The 16,734-nt window shown below is 40.6% G+C and overlaps 1 protein-coding gene across 10 annotated transcripts in view; it reads left to right on the forward strand.

Moving 5' to 3' along the window:
• LOC104588575 (ubiquitin-like domain-containing protein CIP73) overlaps positions 1-16,734 on the forward strand; it is a 48,950-nt gene that overhangs the window by 24,355 nt on the left and 7,861 nt on the right. For all 10 annotated transcript variants that reach the window (XR_016082489.1, XR_733822.3, XR_733823.3 and 7 more), the window contains one exon: positions 1,428-1,535. Coding sequence is in view for 4 of the 10 variants with exons in the window: in XM_088898054.1 (XP_088754180.1) it covers positions 1,428-1,535 (108 nt within the window). In the remaining 6 variants the exon portion in view is untranslated. The remainder of the gene's footprint in view (positions 1-1,427; positions 1,536-16,734) is intronic.

Here is a 16,734-nt window from a genome sequence, read left to right on the forward strand (position 1 = left end):
GAATCTTCTAATGCAACTCACCAACAGATGTTCGGGGTTGGAAACTTTCACTAGTATCTTCCAGGACCAATGTACTAGTAAAGTCCGAACCTACTCTCCCCTCTCTCTGAAAACTCCCAAACCCTTCATCTCCCCCTCTCCATCTACAAATAGTCAGCAGTATTTCCGACCAGATTTGGATGGAAAACAAGACTTCCCCTGCTACAACTTCAACCTTGTTCAAAATGGAATCCCCTTGTGTACCTTTATTCTAACCCACTCACAGGTAGCAACCTCCGGAGGCGAATCGTCAGTCTCGATGAATCCCCCACAAACATCTCTGATAGCTTTTATTACACTTGGACACCAGAGAAGAAGGGGAAGACTGAACACCCTGATCCAGATCGACTCCAAGTCCTCACCTTAAGAGAAAGGATCCGGGTAGGAGCATCCTGCACTTGCACCCCACCAGTCCAACAAGAGCGAATTCATTTCCAGATGCCAAGGCCCATTACGTAAGACTCGTTCTGCTTCAGCTCTCGAAGGGCAAATGAACAAGAAGAGGCCATCTGCCATTTTCTTCACTTTTACTCCCCCACCTCTCTCCATTGCCTACTCACCCATGTCTCCACTTCACTAATCCCCACCCCCACCGAAACCTTCCAACCAATCGGTTCTGCAAAAACTCTCTGCTTGCTTCCACCGCCTATGATTCAGTGACTACAACCCATTTATCATCAAACTTTTTCACCTCCGTCGACCCAAAACCAGGCCAAGCTCTTGCCGCCGCTGCTTTACTGTAGGAAATGGTGGCTCTTGTTCTCGCTTCTTTCTTCTCTCTTCGATACCAGTTACTTGCTTCCCACCTCCTCTTCCCACCAGCAGATTTTCTGGGAGGAAAGTAACGAGACATTTGGACTAAGAACAAACTACAATCACCCAAAACATTCCTAGTAATGGATAAATTGGTGTGTGTGTGTGTGTGTTTAAATATTTAAATTAATGAATAATGGTAGAGAAGGACAGTGTTGATATATTCTTAACTTGGTTTTTGTGTCTTGACCATTTTGAGGTCAATCTCATTTTGGCCATGAAGCTATGCAATTGATATGCAGCTTTTCTTAAGTCAAGAATTGATGTTACTTTTCTTCCATTTGTGATATGCAACTTTTGGAATCCTGTTCTCAATAGATTTTCTAAGAAGTTGGCCAATTAGAAAAGAAATTACATATCTTTGGGAGGTAGAATCACCGTAAGTTCTTCAACTCTCTCTAACTTTCATATCTATTACTTCTTGGTGTTTTGGCTGGGCAAATGGTTAAGGAGATTTGGACTTTGGTAGTTCAGTAGAAGTAGACTTTGGATTTCTTAACTTGGTTATATTGCTTGTTAATCCTTTGATTGGTAGTTCAGTAGATTTGCATTTTGGATTTCTTAATTTGATTTAGATGTGGAAGATGGACATACTTTACACTTGGTTGTCAGACAACCAGTTCCCCCTTCCTCTGCATCCACAATGGGCTTCATTGGACCTGAAGGCTCGCCAGATCATCCAGGTATGCTATGCTTTAAGGCATTCTATAACCTTTTTGACTTGGTGTTTTGAATGGAATACAACTGTACTTAAATGTTTTGAATTATATATATTTTCAGAACAATGTCAACATATATAGCTCCATTAAGCTTCAGGCCTTCAGCTTCTGGTGGATAATTTTGAGAAAATAAAATTTCAATAAGATGGCTTTTCTACAAAATTGAGAAAAGGAGATAAAGGTAGAGCAATAGGTTATGAGACCTTATTCATAAAAAAAATAGGTTATGAGACCCTGCATGTGCTAGGCATGTTAAAGGCTTAACTAGCATATGCTCACATCAACAGTATTTGATTTAATCAACCAACTTTTCTCTTTGCAGCAGTGGCCAGAGGTAATTCATTAAGTATGGGATGTGAAAAAAAATAGTCATGATAAACATGATACACAATTGACTCATCTCGTGCCGTAGCCATACAAGAGACTATAAATCTGATCTATGGCAATGAGGAATTGCTGTTCAACCTTTCCCCTGTTAGTTGTTACTATTGAATTTTCTAATCTATCTACTACAGAATTTAAGTTTGTAAGAATTCATCTCAAGATGGTTGTAATAAAATAGATATCTTGTTCATCATCATACTTGTATAATCCCCATATACAGCTTAGGAAAGTGCCTTTTTCAGGACCAAGGTTCAAAGTATCAATGCACTCAATAATATTGCTTTACGTTTCAAGCAATTCCAACAACTGATACTCTAATTTTTACTAAGTTTCAGTGAACGCCCATCAGAGTACGCATTATTCAACTTACTGCCATTGTGTAAAATTGACAGATGTCCCTAATTCTTAGTGTTTAATGTATTGGCTGGTCCAATAATTATAAAAAATGTATTGACCAGTCCAAAACTGATATGTATTGATACTTTGAACTGTGCTTGGGACAGCGGTTAGTTTTCCAACTGGTCTTGCAGCTGCAACAACATATCCACTTCCCAGTCGTTTGTGTGCCTCTAATACAAGGGATTCTATATTACATGATCCACAACATTTCATAGAAATAATTTGCCAGTGCATCTTTGTTTGCTGCCATACAGAAAAAAAGGGGGAATCCATGTAAAGGGAAGAAATAATTCAACACAAATCCTTATGGAAACAAACACAAATATCGAGTCCAACCTCAAATGGGACATTTTTCTTAAAAGCATGCATCATATAAGGGGCTGGTTGATAACAACTTAAGTTGCTGAACTGAAGGACTTTTTGCTTTGCTTTTTAGTGGAAAAAATAATAAAATAATCAAGGCTATGTTAATCTACTGAGCTTCAGTTTCAGCTATTCAGGAGCCCACAATAGGGTTGTGACTGGGGAGCGGAAGAGGCTAGCTATGATTTTAGTGCAATGGAAAACTGGAAAAAAAATCCAAGGGAACAAGCAATGGGAGTTTGGTTCATGTCATTAAAGTGTTTCATTGTTTTAAAGATAGACTTCTGGGGGTGCATGGCCTTGTAATAAGTTTTAAGAGGGCCTTTAAGAAAAAGGGTTTGAAGGATAAAAAACAGGTTGCAGAAAGGTGCTGAGAAGGTTATTCATCATGATAAGGTGCTGAGAAATAGACTTTGCTCAGCTAGTAGAAGAAAATGGATCAGGTTTGGAAGTAGAGAAGGGTAGTAAAGATGCGGAGAAGGATGATAATGATTGAAGAATATGAAGTTGAGGTGGTTTAAACCGAGTTATAGAGGTAGAGGGGAGCTTTAATTTGAAAAGAAAATGTTGAGACAGAGGTCCGGGTAGCAAAATGTTAGGGCTTTTCATTTTGGGAGGGGGAGGGTTTTGCAAGAAAATTGTTAGGGTTTTTTTTGTTTATATGGCCCTTTCTTGTACATCCTTCCCTTTTTTGAATTATCAATACAAGTTACCTTTTTTTTTCTAAAAAATATTTTACAAGAAAAAAATTATGGAATTGGAAAAGAGCTATCCTATGAATGATGATTAACTTGAGGAAAAGTGATATTTTGTTGTTTATTGGGATGGAGTGAGTTGTATTTGAGGGTTTGGGCCTGAGTTAATTTTGTGGTGATTGTGAGGGATTTGTAGGCAGTTTTTCTTTTATGTTGAGGGTCTAGACAGGTTTTGAATTTATTTCTCAAATGTGTCTGGGAGGGTGTTGAGCTTTCTGTTTTTTGGGGTGATAACTTGTCATCTCTTTTCTATTAATAATTTTTTCTTTTTTATTTTCTACCAAAAAGGAGCCCACAAGCTCCTTAAAAACTTATTCACTAAAAGACAAAGCAATTTGTTTTCAGTTCAGCTACTTCAGCTATTACCAAATGGCCCCTAAGCCTTGTTCTAACTATATGGGGTAAATAGTTGTCAAGGTGACGCCTTGGCGACAAGGCACCCTTTGAGGCTTGCCTCGCCTAATCGCCAAGCAGTTTCGTACTATGTATTATAAAATACTTTTTTATTCTTTATTTTTTGACATTATAATTATAAAATAGGCACTATTAAACTAAAATATTCATTTTGTGTGTTATATATACTAATATCTTTTTATTATTTTCTTATTTGTTAGGGTTTAATCAATACAAACATTGTAAATGCTGTATTGAACCCTCAAAGACTTTAAAACCTGAACCAATAAGTAAGGAAGAACTTAAAATTTTGTCTAATCAACACATTTCTTTTTATTATTATTGCCAAGCACTACTATTTTCCTCTTTTCCTATAACAAAAATAAGGGTTCAGTCCCTATATTTTCTTTTCTTCTTTTGTTCTCATGAATATGTTGATTTGTTGTACTTTAACCAGAACTCTACGTTTTTTTTTTATGAAAATTATGAATAATTATTAAAGAAATATTGTGATGGTACCTAGGGAACTACCCTAGGATCTATGTTTTCTACATAAAAAATCCATCGCCTAGGCGACTTGGCGACAAGGCACCCCCTTGTCGCCTTAGCCTCGCTTTGGCTAGTTGATCACTAGCCACAATTGCTTTATAACAGAGAAGATGCATCTAAAGCACTTTAGTTGATCACCGGCCACTTTACAAGCTAATATAATCATCAGAGGAGTTGTATGTTGAAAAGTCCTGCTATGGTAGTATACAGAGTAAATGCCGTTCAAGGTTTGGGGAGGAAGATGACCCAGGATTAAAGTTATTGTTCGAAAGAGGCTTGTACACTTCTAGGAGAGTTGGTTCGACCTAGAAAGGAGTTGGAAAGAAAGAAAACAGGCTCGGGTGAGGAGAAAACCGAAATAGGGAGAAAAGGGGATTCAATCCTTTGTAAAGACCATGGAATGGGTGCTTGTACGGTGTGTGTTGGCAATTTGGTTCCTCCAAGCAGAGCTATAAACTGCCCGCTTCCCACTTTAATCAATCCAGATCTTGATTTCGAGGGTCCTATTCCCAACGAAAGTCAAACAAAAGGGGTTCAGGCTATTCTAGCAACTCATATTGCGTCTTCTTCCTCCCAAGGTTTGGATTGTTTTCAGGTTCAGTTTTTGGTTACTAACTCTGTTTCCCCAAGTCCTGTGTGTGTCTGGCCTATAGGTGATTCTAGCCCAGCTTTAAAGTCTACCAATTCGTTTGATTCGGGACAAGTGACAAAGATAGTGGGAGAGATAAATTCAGAAGTAGAAGAGAGAGAACTAGGGGACAAAATTTGGGAGTTGATCTTGGAACTATTTAGAATCAGAATGGAAGAGGAGCTGAATGTGAAAGAGGGTAGGGTTGAGGAGGAGATTATTCAATTTCCCAATACAGTGGAGAAAAGTGGATATAGTGGAAAATCAAAAGGACAACGGAAAAAGAAGAAGGGGTCAGGTAAGAAACTAGAAGGAATTGAGAAGGTGGAAGAGTCTAGTAAGCGAGTGAGGGTAGGAAGGATAGAAAAAGGGAGTAAAGAGGGTGGTTTGGTTGGGGCTACCTGATTTGTTTCTCCATGAAGTTAATAAGCTGACATGTAAGAGGTTTGGGGAGTTCAAAGAAAAGGCGAGTGATCAAAGACTTCTTGAGAAGAGAAATGCCAGATGTGGTCTTAATACAAGGATCAAAATTGTCTGAGGTGGACAAGAAATGGGTGAGGAGCATTTGGTCAACAAGAAATTTGAGTTGGGCCTTTGCACAATCGTGGGGAGCTTCAGGGGGAATTATTACTTTATGGAGAAATGAAGTCTGGGAGTGTGAAGAAGAATTAATTGGGAACTTCTTGGTGTCAATAAAATTGAAGAGAAAGGAAGATGGGTGGGCTTGGGTGCTAACTAATGTCCCACCTCTTACAGGGAAAGGGAAGGTTTCTGGGAAGAACTAGCAGCTGTTAGGGGTTTGTGGGATGGCCCTTGGTATTTGGGTGGGGATTTCAACGTAATAAGATTCTTAAATGAGTCCAATAACCCCAGTCGTAGGATTACATCTAGCATGAGGAAGTTTAATCTCTTTGTGGAGAATTTTACATTGCGGGACCTCCCTCTTCAACAAACAAATTTTACCTGGTCAAACTTTCAAGAAAACCCTACTTGTTGTCGATTGGATAGGTTCCTCTTTAAAGTGGATTGGGAAGTTAAATGGGGGATATTAGGTGTTACAGCATTGCCGAGACCTATTTCAAATCATTGCCCAATCAGGTTGTCTCAAGAAAGACTAGATGGAGGCTCGTGCCCTTTTAGGTTTGAAAACATGTGGTTACTTCATCCAGAGTTTCTAGCTAAGGTAAAAGAATGGTGGGAAGTGGACCAAGTGGAATTCCGTTGGAAGGGGTATAGGTTTTACAAGAAACTACAACTCCTGAAAGCTAGACTCAAGATTTGGAATAAAGAGGTTTTTGGTAGATTAGAGCAAAGGAAAGTGGAAATCAGTCAGAGAGTGTAGGAGCTAGATGGACTAGAAGCTGAAGAAGACTGGGGGAAGAGGGTAGGGTGGAAATATGGAATTTGAAACAGGAAGATCTTCTTAGGAAGGAGGAGATAAGTTGGGGACATCAATACAAGGTTTTTTCATTCGTTGGCAAATGGGAGGAGAAGGAAGAATTTTGTTTCAAAATTGGAGTGGTATGGGCAATTGCTGACAAGGGAAGATGATATAGCTCAAGCTTTGGTTAATCACTTCAAATTAGTGTATGACAACCCAGGGAGACCTAGTGAGAGCTTAGAGGACTTGGAGTGGAGGGTGGAAGATAGTGTCTTATTGGAATCTTTGGAAAGAAGATTTGAGGCCCAAGAAGTGAGAAATGCAATCTTCTCCATGGGTCGAGCTAAAGCTCTTGGGCCTGATGGTTTTTCGATGGCCTTCTATCAAGATTGTTGGGAGATAATTAGAGAGGATTTGTTGGGGGTTTTTGAAGAGTTCTATGAGAGAGGCAAATTTAACTCAGGGGCAAATGCAACTTTTATTGCCTTGGTTTCTAAGAAGAAGGACGCTCTCCGACCAAAGGATTTCAGACCTATAAGCCTGGTGGGAAGCATGTATAAGATCTTCTCTAAGGTCTTAGCGCCAAGATTAAAAAAGATCCTCCCATCTCTAATCTCACTGTATCAAGGGGCCTTTGTAGAAGGAAGGCAAATTGTAGATCAAATACTTATTGCCAATGAATGTGTTGAGGTGAAGAGGAGGAGAAAGGAAAAGGGGTTGGTTTGCAAATTGGATCTTGAAAAGTCATATGACATGGTGGACTGGGGTTTTTTACTAGAGGTTCTCGAGGGGAGAGGGTTTGGGGAGAGATGGTGCAGTTGGGTAAAGGGATGCATTTCTTCATGTCATTTCTCAATATTGGTGAATGGTGTAGCTAGGGGTTTCTTTCCTGCAAAGAGGGGTATTAAGCAAGGAGATCCATTGTCCCCATTCCTCTTTACCCTAGTAGTTGATGTGTTGAGTGCCATGATTTCGAGGGCCGATGCTAACAATTTGATAAGAGGTTGGAGGATTGGTAGGGAGGAGGTGGTGGTCACACACTTACAATTTGCAGATGACATCATCTTGTTTTGTGACGGGGAGGAAGGGGAATTACGGAACTTAAAGAGTCTAGTGCTTTAATTTGAAAGGAAGTCCAATCTTAAAGTGAATTGGGGAAAAAGTTGTGTGGCAGGGCTCAATCTAGGCGGAGAGGAGGTGGATTCCCTAGCTAGGATTTTGGGGTGTGAAGTGGGGGGCTGGCCTTTACAATATTTGGGGCTACCACTGGGAGGGAACTCAATGGTTGAGAGTTTTTGGTACTCTGTAATTGAAAGATTCTCCAAGAGTTTAGCAAATTGGAAGAGGAATTACATCTCTTTAGGGGGTAGGATAACCTTAATCAAGTCAACCTTAGCCAACCTGCCAATTTATTTCCTGTCTACCTTTAGAGTACCAATGAAAGTAGCTAACCAGTTAGAGAAGATAATGAGGGATTTCTTGTGGGAACCATGGGATACTAAGAAGGATCACTTAGTGAAGTGGGAGGTGGTTTCTAGGAGTAGGGATGATGGAGGCCTTGGGTTAGGAAATATAAGATTATGAAACATGGCTTCGTTGGGGAAATGGATTTGGAGACTACCGATGGAACAGGACAGACTTTGGTCTAGAGTGATTGTTAGTATTCATGGATTGGCAGATAACGGCTAGGATGCAGGACTCGACCCTGGGGCTTCTCAGTGTTCTCCTTGGAAAGCTATTCAAGGTATTTTGCCTCTTATGCTTCCTTATTTCAAGTATGATGTCTGCGCTGGAAATAAAGTCTTGTTTTGGGAAGATGTTTGGGTTGGTGAAAACTTCCTTAGAGATAGATTTCATTCTATTTACTCCTTGTCTGAAAGCAAAAGAAAAGTGATCTCTTCAGTGTTTGTTGATAACTCTTGGGATTTGGGCTTGAGAAGAGGTCTAAGGGATTCTGAAATGGGGATGGTTGATGATTTGATCACTCAGTTAGGGGAAGTCTTTCTTGATCAGTCCTGTAGAGATAGCAGAATTTGGAATCCTTCCCCTTCTGGTTTTTCAATTGCTCTTCTTTCTATAACATTTTGCTTCAAACCTCTAACCTTGTAGGGAATTTTCCTTCAAAGGAGGTTGGGGTAGCCCTATACCCCCTAAAATTCAGGCCTTCTGTTGGGAAGTGGTACTCCAAAAAATCAACACCTTGGATTTATTGCAGAAAAGAAGCCAAATATGTGCCTCTCCCCCCATGTTTGTTTTCTCTATTTGGGTTCTGGTGAGACAATTTCACATTTACTAATCTCATGTCCCTTTGTGTTCTTTATTTGGTCTTGGTTCTCTTCTCTCTTTGGCTATAGGTGGACTCCCTCATCAAGCATGGTGAACCTCTTTGATCCAACTTTTTATAGGCAACCAACGGTTCGTGGAAGGATTATGTGGAGAGCCACTAGAGCTGCTGTCTTGTGGTCAGTGTGGGAGGAAAGAAACAATAGGATCTTTAAAGGCAGATCAGCAAATGGTTTTGCTGACGCCCTAGCAAAACAAGGGAGGTGGGTGTTTGGTCCAAGTGGGTAAGGAGATCAGCAAATGGTTTTGCTGACGCCCTAGCAAAACAAGGGACTGCAAGGGAGAGTCGTTTTTGGGTAGTGCTGTAATGTTTGATGTTTATTGGATCAACCTTTTCTAATAAGGGTTGAATTCTGTATTTCAGGTTAATTTGTCTCTAATGAAAGTTATCGTTTCGGATAAAAAAATTGCATATGGGTGATAAATGTCTCTTCTGCAATTGATGGCATAGTCCAGTACAAGCAAAATTTTGTCTTGATAGCACCATACCACTGAATCCGGGTCTTTTAACTAGCCCACCACCACCTTGGAATCCCCTTCAATCACTAGGTTTTCCAAGTTCATCCCTTTTGCAGTCTGAACACCTTGTAGGACTGCAAATAGTTCAGCCCTTATAGAGTCTCCATTCCCCACAGGTCCTGAAAAAAGTGCTATCAGATTTCCTTCCCTAATCTCTTATGACTCCTCTAATTCTAGACGGACTTGGATTGCCTTGGCTACTTCCATCAAAATTTAATTTCAAAAAACCTTCACTAGGAGGTGCCCATAACAACCTTGTTTTTGTCTTCTGCACTGAACTAGAAGTCACTGATAACCGGTTCCTCCAAATATCATCGAAGGAGAACCGTCTAAAGAGATCCAAAATTAATAGCCAATGTATAACTCTGGTTAAAAACACAATCCATAATTTCTTATTTGCTTCTCTGCTTCTCTTGGAAAATCGTAGCATATTTCTTGTTTTCTTCTCTCGATATTATTCTTCCCCTTCCTTTTGGCCACACAAAGGTAGCTGGATCAAACAGTATCTTAATCTCCATTGGCATGTTCCACCTGCACCCAAAGAGAAAAACCACTCCCAATCTCCCCTTTTTACTTTCAAAATTCAATTGATATTGGTCCTCGTAATCCTCAACATTTGGTTTTTGTAGTTCCAGCCCTTGAAACTTCACCGGTGGTGGATAATGATCCCTGTGAGGTAGGAGAAGAAGATGGGAGAGGAGATAAAGATAGGGAGGAGGGAGGAATCTTGGCAGTGAATCAAGAGAAGCTATCAGAGAAAGAAGAAGGGGAAATTGGAACTGTTGTCAGTACAGAAGAAAAGGGGAAGGAACTTAGTGGATTAGGTGAGAAAAATGATGAATGTAGAGAACCACTCAAATTAAAAGGGTAGGAACAAAAAGAAGCTAGAGGAAAGTTCACCAAAGGGAAGGTCTATCTTAGAAAGGAAGATAGGAGATGACAAAAAAAGAAAAAGAAGAATGAACGAGGTGGAAAAACTAGTTTGTGGAGTATCCTATGAGAAATCTGTAAATAAGAATAGGGAGAAAAAAAGAGGAGACTAGGACTGGGTAATGGGAAATGGGTTAGACAAAAAAGTGGAATGGAGATTCTTATTGAAATGTTAGAGGATTAGGGAGTGCAAAGAAAAGGAGAATCATCAGGAATGTGATAAGAAAAGAGAGGCCGGTAGTGGTCATGCTCCAGTAAACAAAACTTTCGGATTTGGATGGAAGATGGATAAGAGGTATCTGGAGTAGTAGGGGTCTAAGTTGGTCCTTTGCCCCATCTTGGGGTGCCTTGGGTGGTATCCTTACAATTTGGAAGAATGAGGAAGTTGATTGTCAGGAGGAGTTGATAGGACAATACTCAGTATCAATAAAAGCCAAGAGGATGAGTGATGGAAGGATGTGGGTGCTAACTGATGTGTATGGCCTGAACTCATATAGAGAGAGGGATACATTCAGGGGAGAGTTAGCCACAATTAGGGGCCTATGGGATGGTCCATGGTGTTTGGGTGGGGATTTCAATGTGATAAGGTACACAAGTGAGACAAACAATCCCAATCAGACCATAACAAGTATGAGACATTTCAACTCCTTGATTGAATCCCTAGAATTGAGAGAACCTACCTTGTTGCAAGCCTCCTTCACCTGGTCAAATCTTCAGGAAAGTCAAGTTTGCTCAAAACTAGATAGGTTTCTTTTCTCACTAGATTGGGAGGAGTTGTGGGGAAACTTAACACTAAAAGCCCTCATTAGAGTAGCCTTGGACCATTGCCCTTTAAGCCTCTACCAAGAAAACCTTATTGGAGGCCCCACACCCTTTAGATTTGAGAATATGTGGCTAGAAGTTCCAAACCTTTTGCAAAAGGTAAAAGATTGGTGGTCAGAAGGTGGAATAAGGGCTAGAGAGAAGGTGATGAGATTCTCCAAGAAGTTGAAAAGATTGAAGGAAAAGATCAAGGAGTGGAACAAAGAGGAATTTGGAAATCTTGAGGTCAAAAAGGAGGATTTAGCTAGGAAAACAGAGAAGTTGGATCAAAAGGAAGCCAATAAAGAATGTGGGCCGGGGGATAGAGTCGATAGATGGATCTTAAAAGTGCAACTAGAGGAGATCCCAAGGAAAGAAAAAATTTCTTGGAGACAAAAATCAAGGTGTAAATGGCTTCTAGAGGGGGATGGAAACACCAGATTTTTCCACTCCCTAGAAAATGGGAGAAGAAGGAAAAACCAATCTCCATTATAGAGGTGGAGGGAAGAGTAATAAACTCAAAGGAGGAAATTGAAAGGTGCTTTGTGGATCATTTCAACTCAATCCTGGGATCCTTTGTTGAAAGCAATTTGGATTTGGGAGAATTACAGTGGGATAGAGTGCCAAAAACCGAAGCTGCCCTCTTAGAAAGAGCCTTTAGTGTAGAGGAGGTCCATGAAGCAATTTTCTCGATGGATAGATCAAAAGCTCCGAGGCCGGATGGTTTTTCAATGGCTTTCTATCAAGATTGTTGGGAAATCATGAAGGACGATTTAATGGATGTCTTTGTTGAGTTCTATCAAAAAGGGAAACTCTCTCCAAGAGCAAATGCAACCTTTATTGCTCTAGTGCCAAAAAGAAAGAGGCCAAAACCCCTAAGGACTACAAACCGATAAGTCTTGTGGGTAGCATGTACAAGATCATTGCTAAAGTTCTGGCTGGTCGGTTGAAGATAGTCTTGCCATTTGTTATTTCACAGAACCAAGGAGCCTTTGTAGAAGGGAGACAAATAGTGGATCAAATCTTAGTGGCAAATGAATGTGTGGCAGCTAAGAAAAAACAAGATGGCAAAGGTTTGGTTTGTAAATTGGATCTAGAAAAAGCTTATGATATGGTGGATTGGTCCTTCTTGTTGAATCTCATGGAAAAGATGGGTTTAGGTGAAAGATGGAGATTGTGGATTAAAGAATGTATTAGCTTGGCACACTTCTCTATTCTCCTAAATGTGGTAGCAAAGGATTTCTTCCCGACTAAAAGAGGACTGAGATAAGGTGATCCCTTATCCCCATTCTTATTTACTATTGTGGCTGAGGTTCTGAGTAGACAAATCATCAAGGCTGACCAAGAAAATCAGTTTAAAGGTTGGAGGATTGGTAGTTCAGAAGTGGTGGTGTCTCACTTGCAATTTGCAGATGATACAGTCATTGTCTGTGAGAGCTATGATGAATCCAGTTTGAGGAATCTGAAAATTTTGGTGGACAAGTTTCAACAGGCCTCCAAACTAAAAGTAAATTGGGGGAAAAGTTGTGTAGCTGGAATAAACATAGGGGAGGGGGACATCCAAGCCATGGCAAATTAGCTAGGCTGTGAAGTGAAAAGCTGGCCTTTAGAATACCTAGGTATGCCCTTGGGTGTGGCAATAAAGTTTTATTCTGGGAAGACTGGGTTGGGAATTTGCCTTTTAAGGATAAATTTCCAGACCTCTACTCTTTATTAAACCTTAAAAACAAACCTGTTGCTAGGGTTGGCATACTTTCAGACTTGGGTATCTCTTGGGACTTTGGCTTTAGAAGGGGGCTAAGGGAAAATGAATGTGAGTCCCTATTGCTTTTGCTATCAACCCTTGAGAAGGTCTATTTAGATCAAACTACAGCTGATAGTAGAGTATGACCCCCAACTCTTGATGGTTTATTTTCTTGTGCCTCTTTCTTTGGTTTGCTCACCCATTCTGATCCTTTGGGGGTGAACTTTCCAGTGAGAGAAATTTGGTGTAAACCGATCCCTCCTAAAGTGCAAGCCTTTTGTTGGGAAGTGTTCCTAGGGAAGGTTAACACTTGTGATGTGCTACAGAAAAGAAGGCCAAATAAATGCCTCTCTCCTTATGTGTGTGTCCTCTGTATGGATTGTGGTGAAACCCTACCCCACTTACTCTTATCTTGTTCTTTTGTTTCTTATATTTGGGAATTTGTTTGTTCTCTCTTTGGATGTAGATGGGCTCCCCCACAAGATGTGGTAAGTCTATTCAGCCCCTCCTTCCTGAGGCAACAGAAGAAAAGAGGAAAGTGCTTATGGAAGGCAGCAAGAGCTTCTGTGGTTTGGACTATATGGGAGGAAAGAAACCAAAGACTCTTCTATGAAAAAAGTAAATCAATGGAGGAAGTCATTGAAACCACAAAAATCAGAACTGCACATTGGGTGATGACCATGGATCTATTTAAAAACTTCTCCATGAATGAGATTCTAAGAAGCTGGACTGAAGTAGCACAGACAGATGTACCCAAAGAAGTTGTGAGAGCAGAGTGGAAGCCACCTGCACTGAGCAAACTAAAACTAAACTTTGATGGGAGTTCCTTCGGCAACCCGGGAAGGGCAGGTATAGGGGGTGTTATTAGAAATCATCTAGGTGAAGTTGCGGCACTCTTCTCAGGACCAATAGGTATTGGTGACTCAATACAGGCTGAATCTTTGGCTCTACTTCAAGGTTTAAAGATGGCTGAGCAGATTGGTACAACAGATTTAGAAATAGAAGGAGACTCACTGCTGGTCATTTCTTGGGCTAAAAACATTACATCAACACCTTGGAAGCTCAAATTTATATACAGAGAATTTGACATAAATGCAAGGAGGTTCAACACTCAGTTTGGTTGGGTCAAAAGGACTGCAAATGGGTTGGTAGACACCCTAGCAAAACAGGGGGAAAATAGATCTACCTTGTATTGGGCAGAACTGTAAATGCTTTGTAGTGTTTGCAGATTGGGTTAATGCTTTCTGCAACCTATAACTATTGTATTTCAATATTTCTCTGTTTTAATAAAATCTTTTTGGTGATCAAAAAAGAAAAAAACAAGATTCACCATCCGATTTACATAGAGTGCACCAATTCAGGGAAATACACAGAAACAACCTCTTCTTTTGCATGTAATCCAGAGTGTTAGCTTTCCCATAAGCCACTTCCCAGCAAAAAAAAAGCCTTAATTTTTGGGGGAATCGCTTGACACCAAACTTCCTTAGTAGGAAAGAGAAGAGGGATAGGGGATTGGCAAAAAAAACTAAAACACCGGAAAAGAGACCTTTAGGACTTGGACACCAAAACCTTATGTCTAGTTTTGGAGGCTCTAAGTAGACTCTTTCAAGAAGCAACAACTCTGACAGACAAGTGACTTCTTCCCTCAATCCCCTTTGAAACCCTAAATCCCAATTATGGCCCAGAGGCAAAATAGGAGGTGCGAGAAAAATTGAGATGCTCTCATTTTTATACAAGGAGATGGAATACAAAGAAGGAAACAAATACTTTAGAGGCTGGTCCCCCAACCTGATATCTTCCCAAAGCAAATTAAGTTGCCTGAACAAGCATCATACTTGATAAACTTGAGGAAATGAGGAAGAATGCTGTGAATTGCTTTCCAAGGTGCTGCCAAAGTAGCCCGAAGTGATACACCAGCATCTCAACCATTCTCCAATCTCCCATGGATACTACCCACCACCTTATGCCATAAGCTATCCCTCTCTAAAGGCCATCTCCATAACCACTTCCCCAATAGATCCACATTCTTCTCTCACGTTCCCAATTGCTAAGCCATCCTCTTTCTTGCTTTTTTACATGCATTCTCCCATTTAACTAGGTGATCTTTTTTGGACTCTCCCGGCTCCCAAAGAAAATCCCTCATGATTTTTTCTAACTTCTTTGCTTCCCTTGGTGGAATCCTATACATAGAGAGGAAGTAGATTGGTAGGTTAGCCAAAGTTGATCTTATTATAGTGATCCTACCTTCCAACAAAATATAGTTCATTTTCCAAGTTGCCAATCTCTTCCCACATCTTCGGATGATTCTGGTGTGGTTTGAGGTGATTTCAGGACTACGGCTGAATTTCCAGAAAAGTGAAATTTTCTCAGTTGGAGAGGTCAACAGCATCCAGGAACTTGCTGTGGAGCTCAGTTGTAAAGTGGGAAAGCTCCCTTTCAGGTTCCTGGGCCTTCCAGTTGGAGCAAAATGCCACTCCAAGTCCATTTGGGACTCAGTGATTGAAAGACTAGAGAAGAAGTTGGGGGGTTGGAAGTCCAGATATTTGTCCAAGGGAGCTAAGACTACTTTCTTGAAAAGTGTCCTAGCTAATCTACCTATTCACTTTTTATCATTGTTTCCAATCCCAGCACAGGTGGCTGAAAGGCTGGAAAAATTAGAAAGGAATTTCCTCTGGTGTGGGAAGAATGGTGAGCAGAAGATTCACCAGGTTAAGTGGGAAACCATTTGCAAATCTGTTTCGGAAGGGGGTTTAGGTGTGAGAAGCTTGAGGCAGGTGAATACTGCTCTCTTAGGTAGATGGCTTTGGTTCTTCAATTCTAACCCCCGATCTCTTTGGAGGCGACTAATTGTGAAAAAGTTTGAAACTAGAAACTATTGATGGGATCCTGGGCCTGCACCCACTTCTGCTGGCTGCTCTGTTTGGAAAGGAATTGAAAAGGCTTATCCTCATTTTGTCCAAGGGGTAAGGCTAAAACTAGGGGATGGCAACAGGATTAGGTTCTGGCGAGACACTTGGTGCAATAGTTCTTCTCTAGTGGAGACTTTCCCTTCACTATTCCTTATAGCAGAAAATAGGGATGTGATGGTGGCAAATCAGTTTGAGTGGTGTGGAAATTCAGGATACTGGTGTCCAATTTTTAGGAGGCATCTCAATGACTGGGAAGTCTCAGATCTGCTAGAGCTGCTCCAACTAATTCAGGATTATCAACTGAATCCAATTCAGCAAGATTCCAGAATTTGGAAGTGGGCTAGGGATGGGAGGTGAAATTCTTTTATTTGAAGCTGAATGCTGGTTCATCTCAGGCTTTTCCATGGAAAGAGACTTGGCTCCCTCACATTCCTACTAAAGTCTCCTTGATCTGGACAGCAGTTCATGGTAAATGTCTTTCTAAGGAGCAGTTGAACAGGAGGGGTCTGGTGCTGCACTCCATAAGATGTGTGATGTGCAGTGAGGAAGATGAATCTGTGGATCACTTATTTATTCATTGTAAGGCTGCTCATTTGCTGTTCAGCCATTTCTGCTCCCTGTTAAATGTCAGGTGGTGCTTTCCCAAACCTCTAGCTGACTTGCTTTTCCCTTGGAAGTTGACGGGCTTAAGCAACAGGGATAAGGTGCTGTGGTGTGTTGGGTCCTGTGGAAAGAAAGAAATAGTAGGATTTTTGAAGGTCAAAGGTGTTTGGTGCTCCTTGGATGAGTTGGTGGTTCGGGCAATGGCTACTATACATTCCTGGCTGTCAGCCAAGGACTCTTTTAAGCATATCCCTCATCATCAGTATTTTGATCTGGGTTTTTTGTTTACTTGATTTAGTTGGGTGTCTCTTGTATTTATTCTGGAGAGACCAGTTTTTCGTTGGCTTTTCTGTATAGTTACTGGCTGTACATGGAGCGTTATGTGGACCAACAGCTGTTATGTTTACAGTTGTACTCATTAATACAATTACCTTACTTTTTCTCAAAAAAAAAAATTTCTTC

Source organism: Nelumbo nucifera, chromosome 2, assembly GCF_055504915.1.
Source record: "Nelumbo nucifera cultivar China Antique chromosome 2, China Antique-T2T, whole genome shotgun sequence".
Lineage (NCBI taxonomy): Eukaryota > Viridiplantae > Streptophyta > Magnoliopsida > Proteales > Nelumbonaceae > Nelumbo > Nelumbo nucifera.